This window comes from Rissa tridactyla, chromosome 4 (genome assembly GCF_028500815.1).
Source record: "Rissa tridactyla isolate bRisTri1 chromosome 4, bRisTri1.patW.cur.20221130, whole genome shotgun sequence".
In the NCBI taxonomy this organism is placed as follows: Eukaryota; Metazoa; Chordata; class Aves; order Charadriiformes; family Laridae; genus Rissa; species Rissa tridactyla.
Window position 1 is genome coordinate 59,002,467 of NC_071469.1, and position 7,750 is coordinate 59,010,216.

At 39.4% G+C, this 7,750-nt stretch overlaps 1 protein-coding gene across 1 annotated transcript in view; it reads right to left on the bottom strand.

Annotated features, from left to right (window-relative positions):
- Positions 1–4,629, bottom strand: part of BEGAIN (brain enriched guanylate kinase associated) — a 152,741-nt gene extending 148,112 nt beyond the window's left edge. Inside the window, exon 1 of the mRNA XM_054199961.1 lies at positions 3,886–4,629. Within this exon, the coding sequence (XP_054055936.1) occupies positions 3,886–4,629 (744 nt within the window). The remainder of the gene's footprint in view (positions 1–3,885) is intronic.
- Positions 4,630–7,750: the final 3,121 nt, after the last annotated feature.

Consider the following 7,750-nt stretch of genomic DNA (forward strand, 5'->3'; position numbering starts at 1 on the left):
GCACCTTCAGAGAGCCATCCTGATGCTAAGGCATTCTTCTTGCAAGATAACCTGTAATGAACAGCAGGAATCCTCATGCATAACAGAGAGCAGAAAGAGCAGAAATTAGTATCACTTTCCTTGTTTGTGTTGTCAGTAGGCTACCTATAGGGTTCCTTAAGAATTAAATAGCCTACCTGGATTAGATATATACATCATCAGGTTTTGAATCTTCTTGTCATCCTGTATAAATGTCTACATTGGTCATATTTTTTCTTTACAATAATTATTGTAATATTCATTTCTTATGAGAGGAATGAAAAGGAGTGTTATTCCAGCTTGTGCTTTACTCATCTGCATTTTATAAGGATGCAAACCTTTGTCACAGGCATATGTCCCTTTCTGTCTTGAGGGTTATAATTAAATAAATCAAATACTTTAGGGCATACATTGATTGAAATCAGAGCGAGAATTAATATTTTGTTTTCAGATAGTTTTGCTAAGGCTACAGTAGGGAATCAAATTTCTTATATGGAGCCAAAGTTTGGCCCTTTAGACTAAATCACACAGGAGGTGGCATGACTGCATCAGTGACTCTCCAGGTGCTACCAGGTGGCTGCAGCATCAGCCTGAGCTGGCTGATGAGACTAGTACAATTCATTTGAGAGATGAAGGACAGATTGAGATGTGAGACAAGCAGGGAGGGCAGCTGGCTTGGTAGCTACAGTATGTCAAATATAGAAGAAACACTGAAGCTGGTGCCAAACCAATCTGAGAAGCCCACCTAATTTGTTGCCACACAGACACATCACTCTGGGTTCAGATTCTGCGTTCATGCAATGATTCTGTCTAGGTAATAAGCAAATGTTGTTGGCTCTATGCAGCTTTGCATGGATGTGGCTAAATTATTCTCAGACATGGGTCCATAAGCATCGTTAGTTCCTATGGAGCAAAACCATGTTTGTGCCCTCTTGCCACCTGCCCAATTCAGGCATATTTTATAGCATCTGAAGTTGTAACTTCCAAAATGTTTTGTGGAAGTGCCATTACCCCAACCAAAGCTTGTTTTTTAAGACATCCTCTGCAACAAATTGGAACACTGTATTTCTAACAACTCAGTGGTGGTACTGCAGCTTAGAAAATCATTTGTATTTATCAGGCTTGACCTTGCTTACTTTAGAATTGTAGAATCATAGAATCATTTAGGTTGGAAAAGACCCTTGGGATCATCAAGTCCAACCATCGACTCCACTCTACAAAGTTCTCCCTTACACCATGTCCCTTAACACCACATCTGAGGTGTGATTTGAGGTGATCTCTGTGTTGATCTGTCCTTTGACAAAATCTGACCAGCATGTATTCCCAGTTCTGAGAAACTTTCCAGACTTTTTCCCACATTTTTCAGCCTGCTGAACTGGTCATTTCACTTCAGCCTGGAAGTATGATCTAGTCTCAGGTTGTGCACTCTCCTCCATGTAAGTGTGGATTCAGAGGCTTGCTTTCATCTAGTTAAATAATTTTGCTTTCCTGATTATTTATCCAGTGACTCCAAATTTAGATCTCATAGAAATGAGAAATAATTTCATCCTGATGGCCAGAATGTCCATGTCATGTCCATTGTATTTTATAATTGCTTTCTACCTATCAAAATTCCCTTTAACTTCAGTCACTAAATGGAGCTTCCTTTTTGATCCTGCTAGCTGTCTGGAAATTCCTCTTCATCGATCTACAGTGAGGGTGGTTTCTTTGTGAGATTTTATGTCAGTGGCAGGTGTTTTCAAACCGATAAATACTTGCTGCAGAAATGTCCCTGAACATTTTGACCAGTTCTCAGAAGTCTGAAAGTTGAAAATTGCTTTAGTGGGTCTGGATCAAATATAGACACATCAAATGTAGTGCAGTCATAGTTGTGAACACATCAGCGGTGTTCAGAAAACATAACAGACAGGAGGCAATGTCACAGATTTCTTCTTCTAAGTCACATTTTTTTATTAGGTGCAGCTTTCTTAACTTCAAACTTTCAAGCATGTTCTTTCACGCTCTTCAGGATGTGTGTCGTTATACCTCTGCTATCCTGGTTTTATATTTAAATCAATGTAACTGGATCCATTTCTTTCTCTCCAAGATTATCTTCTGCATATGAATAATAACTTGGCAACTAAAACATGAATCAGTTTTAGGCAATGTTCTATATGCGTATTCAAACGTACCTTACATAACCAAATACTTTTTAAATATCTTCACAATAATGGCACCCAAGACTGTCTGTACAGTTATCCTTTTGCTTCTTACGAGACAGGCTTCAGGTGAGGACTTGCACTAAATAAATTACATTGAAGTCAAAGTTTCTGCATGTAGGAGACATGAATCTGTAGATGTGGCTGAACATGTTTTGCTTTTTGCTTTTGCCCTGCCACTCCTTTCTCTTCTCATGTTGAGCTCTGCAATCTGAGGCATTGTTTGTTGAGTTAAAATGCTTGGTAACTACTGTGCTTAATTTAAATGACTAGATTTAGAGCCGGATGATACTTAAATTGGAGTAGACTGATGGCTACATTAACTGAGTGGAATTACAGAGCACTCGGGAGTGTTTCGTCAGTTAGTACTCGATCGGTTGGATGTTCCAATCTGTACAGTATGAGCAAGTCCACTGGAAAAGATGCTCTGACAGATGGCTAATTGAAATGTGAAAAAAGCATATCCTGCCACGGGCTCAGGCTGGAGCCTCCTGACCCCTTTGCAGGACAGCTCCCATTGTGAGGCTGTGACATGACACAGTGAGCAAATTCTCTCTGTGTTTCATTATCTTTCACCTCTTCTCCCTCCGGCCATCTTTGATAGGTGATAATTAAAACATCCAAGGGCATCCTATAAAATTCTAAGCTTGGGTTGCTGAAGATTGCATGAAATTCTTAAGACTGGGATGTTCTCCCACTTGCTCCAGTCCTCTGTGAAAACAGACAACCTTTTGTTTCTGTGTTTTTTTTTAAATTTGAATAGACTTTTTAAAGAATAATGCAGCTGTAGAGACTCCCATTTCAGCAACATCTGTGTACATGTGTATAGTCTTAAGCAACAGTTCCTGGACCCTTATTGTTTAGCAGGATTACAACTACTGCTCTGGAGACATAATAGCATAATATATCAGTTCAAGGTTTGGCAGTTCGGGGTTTCTGACAATGCCATGCAAGCGAAGAACAACAATTTCCCTTTGCCCTCCTCCATAGGCATAAATACCTCTTCCTCAACCAAACAAAGAATCTCATAAGAAAAAATTAAAAACATAAATATTTTTGATCAGACCATGTAAGAAAACTTCAGCCTTCTTTTCTTTCTTTTTCAGTTCTTAAAGTTTCTTCTCAGAAAGACCAGGAAAGAAATTATCAATCTAGATGTATTAACTCCAGACACACAAACCTTAGCAACATTTTCAGGATGTCAGAGCTCTCGCTAGTACTTAAACACACTAATTGAGCATGCCTGTTTAGAGATACCTGAGCAAGTTCTAAGCTAGTGAGCTTGAGTACCCGAGTAGCCTGTCACAGTGCTCTCTTCACCCTTTTCTGAGGGTGCCTTGACTGCTCATATCGAACTGACCTCGTTATATATATGCTTCATTGCAGTGCAGGAATACCTTTCTTATTTGATCTCATAAAGTCTGCCTTTAAGACACCAAACTAAAAAGACTACAGAGCTGTATCCTGTCTTTCCTTCCTCCCATACCTCCTAGAGCTGGTTTCTTCAGCTTCTAAAAATAAACCCTCCATGTCTGTTCCACCCTGGAGAAAAGTTTGTGTACACAGTAAGAGCCCACCCAGGAAGACAGAAACACTTCTCAAATAGTCATGTTAATGCACAAGTACTTGTCACATACCACGCAAAGAAGTGATTTGACAGAGAGCTCACCATGCTTGCACTTCTAGGCAGAGTCGCAGATTTTGTGGCTGGCATTTCCTTGCTTTGAGAAATCATAATTTCTACAGGCAAGCCAGATCTTGTTCTGCGTGAGGCACCATTATCAAGTGACCTGAGAGAGGGGCTTGTATCCAGGGACAAGGATTTCTCTAATTTGCGTGTTCGTGCTCCAGCCACAATGTCGTCCCTTCTCAGACTCTCTAACTTTACTTCTTCATGGGGTTTCTCATCTAGAATGTTCTCTTTCCAGCTTTCAGAAGACTTCCTCTTAATATGCAGATCATCTAGGCTTCTCACACTGGATGTAAAGGTATTTTTCAGTTTAGCAGCTCGGTATGCCCTCAGGCTCATGGGATCAAGCACTCTGAAAGTAACTTCATTAATAAATTGAGAGAATTTGAGTTTAGCTTCTATTTTTTCTTCCACAACAGACAATGAACTTGATGATCCTTGACTCACCAAGCTCAAATCAGATGCAGAGGAACTGCTTTTCTTGTGAGTCTTCTTCTGTTTCTGGAGCTTTTGGCTTGTGTTTCCCACTTCTGCTGGATGTAGAGAAGAGTGTTCCAGTCCGTGGGTTTTTTCACCCCCTTTCTGACAGTGCTTTGATCGATGGGGTCGATAGCCTTCATCCTTATTTTTGCTTTTAACAAAGCTTTTAGCTTCTGACCTTGCGCTACCCTGTAATTCAAAGCTGTCCTCACTGGAGCTGCAGCGTTTTGAGTAACTGTTCATTGTCAAATCTCCAGAGAGATTCCTCTCCGCATCTGTTCCTACTTCTGGTACACATGTGGCAGTGGATGCACTGCATGCTCTTTCTTCAATCACCCTGCCAACCCCCTCTTGCTTGTCTGGTCTTCCAGGCACAGCACCCTCTGGCTTAACAGGGGAAATGGAGCCCTTTGTCAGTGACTCCATTTATTTTTGTGTCTGTATGTCAGCTGGCATCAGTGAAAGTGGCATTCCCATAAATCCTTCTCTAAGACAACAGGCATGACTTTGAAAGGCAAAACAGTGCAGCCACCACATTTTATCCCAAATTATGTGTATGTGTATGTTTCATAATTAGATCAATAGCACATTCTCATCATTTTAATTAGCCATACTAATGAATAGAATCTATAGGACATGCAAATTTTCCAGGGTATTGAGTGCTTAGTGGATGAGCATGGGCTTTCATTGATCCAAAGCAGCATATGATACATTCCTGTCTGTTGAACTGTAAACCAAACTACTGTGATGTAGATCAATTCTCACTAAGTAAAGTCTGGGGTGGTTCTGTTTCAGGGCTTTTTAAAATCCGATAGTAGAGAAGGTCAAACTGTATTGTCCTAATGTTACTAGTGTTTGCTATTCTATTAGAAAGCTTAGTGACAGATCTGCCTGACCCAGAAAGGCAAAAAAGAATGTGATTCTCACTTTCTACCTGCTTGTTCTTGCCATAATTTTCATCCTAAGATAATTTTTAAAGGTTTGAATCCAAAGTGAGATGCGATATTTCAGCATTGTAAATGAGTCTGGAGCAGTAATGATGGGCTCTTCCAGTACCTTGCATGTGAAGCATTCTTCTCATTCTTTGCTGTCTTTATAGACAGGCAAGTCTGAAATGTGAAGTGCAGAATTTCTATTTTTGCTTTGTATATGTGAGAACCTAAAGGCTAGTGTAAGTGAAGTTAAAGGCTATAGTCTGACTTTATAATCAGCATGAAAGTTTGGAGTGTCCTGATGATGTGCTGCCACAGGAACTGACCAGAGAATGAACTGACAGAAAGTTCAAAAGGGTTTTTTTGCATCTCCTTACTTTAGTGTAAGAGTGAAAGCAAGTCATTTAACCCCTTTTGTCTGGTAGGAATCAGACTCTGCTTACATCATGGTCATTGCCGCCACCATGCCTTTCCGACTGAAGAAATGCAGCAGGTGCAGAAAGAAAAGAGAAGTGAATCATGAGCAAAAACCTGAGGAGTGACCTCCCTTAAACACTGGGGCAGGGTGACATGAGGAGGATCCCTAGAAGGGACTGAAGAGTAGGAGAAGGTGTCAAGGAAGGGGGAAAAAGTCAGTGAAGAGCACATTTAAAAGTATCACGCATAGCTGACAGGTCAGTGGCAGCTTGGCTTGAAATCTAGTTCCATGAGCTTTTGAAGCAGACGTTGTATTTAGGTCCCTCATTACAAGTCACTTTACCCACTGCACAGAATTTATTGTCTCCACATTGGTAATTCCAGGACTCATTTAAATCATAGTTCATAAAAGCTGCTGAAGTGTTGCAAATCTCTCAAATTAACATAGCAAGTGCATTAATTTTGCAAATAACAGGGGGAAAGAAGATCCTTTTAACACATCAGAAATCAATTGCTTTTACTGGAATTACTTTCTGAAATGCTTCCATATTTTCTATGGGACTGTGTCATTCCATTGCATGTTACAAACATTATCCTGATCACAGAGATAATGTGGCTTAAAATGCATAAATCCTGTTCACGCTGTCTTGTTTTAGTTGAATTTATTCCTCTCTCACTTGAATGTGAATGGTGCCAGTTTAAAGGGCTGGCAAATGCTTTCTATTGTCAACACAAAGATTGTGGTGACCTTTTCAAAGCAGTCAGGGAACAACACAGCACTACTCTCTTCTTGTAAAGCCAGAATTTAGGGCTTTTTCAGTATGTCCTAAGACAGACTTCTGCAAACTTATGGTTACTCATTGAAGCAAACGGGATTCCCCAAAGAGGTAGGGTCTGTGCTAATGCATCGCAGGTCTTTTGCCTTCCAGGATCCATTAGAGCTTGGCAAAGTGTGAGTTCTGCAATTTTAATGGACTTTATTAATATGTCTGTTTCAGAAACAGAGCAAGCCTCATTGTTGAGCCAGAATCTGTAATGGCTTGTACATATTTGGAGAAGAGCTTTTTTATTCATGAGGGATTGGGCTCATTTGTGCATGAACACAGCTGGGTTAACTACAAGCACAAATTCAGCTATCCATTGCATGTGTGCAAATTTTAAGATGTGAATCTGCCAGAAGTCTATGGTACAGCCACAAAAAATGGCTCATATAATTCTCATCTATTGCCAGGAGTGAGCCCATTTGTTCTGAAAGTATGTCATCTGCATAGCAGTCAAATACATTTCAAAAAAAAAAAAGAGGAAAAAAAACAAGTCACAGTTTGTAGGTAATCTAGGTAAGGTATATAACAATTATGAGGGGTTTATACTCTTATACTGCTGCTTCTCTTTCTTCAGATGATTTCTGCCTAATGACTTTAGAGATATGACATAGACATATCAAATTATTAAGGAAAAGAAAATCTAGCCACAGCCACAAAATAACAAATAAATCTTACCTGAATGATATAGATCTTTTCACATCAATCTCAGTAAATCTTGATTGGAATAGATGCTATCAAAGTTTATAGTAACAATTACTATTCAGTGGTTTGTCTTAAATAAATTTACCAAAATATTCTCTAGAGACTACCTGAACCACAGAAATTATTTCCACTAGTCACATGTACAAATAGAGAACCTGAAAATTAAACCAAAATGTGCTTAAGAATCTTGATGTTTGAGACTTTTAGCTCTTTTATAATGATTTGATGTTCATGATTTGTTTTCTGTATGTTGTGACTTACGTTTTAAAGTGTTAAAATTATTTTGCTTTATAAATTTAAATCTCTTTGAAGACATTGCTGATAAAGAGAATTTTTCATTCCAGTGCAAGCAGGTATGTCTGTGAATAGCAATGCATTGCTGCAGTAGTCGGGGCTGCACTCTTGGAACAAATACCTTCAGAGAGCTCAAATTCTTGTGTTATTTCTTGCTACAACATGCCTCTGCTAGATGGATGTTTGCCTCATTTC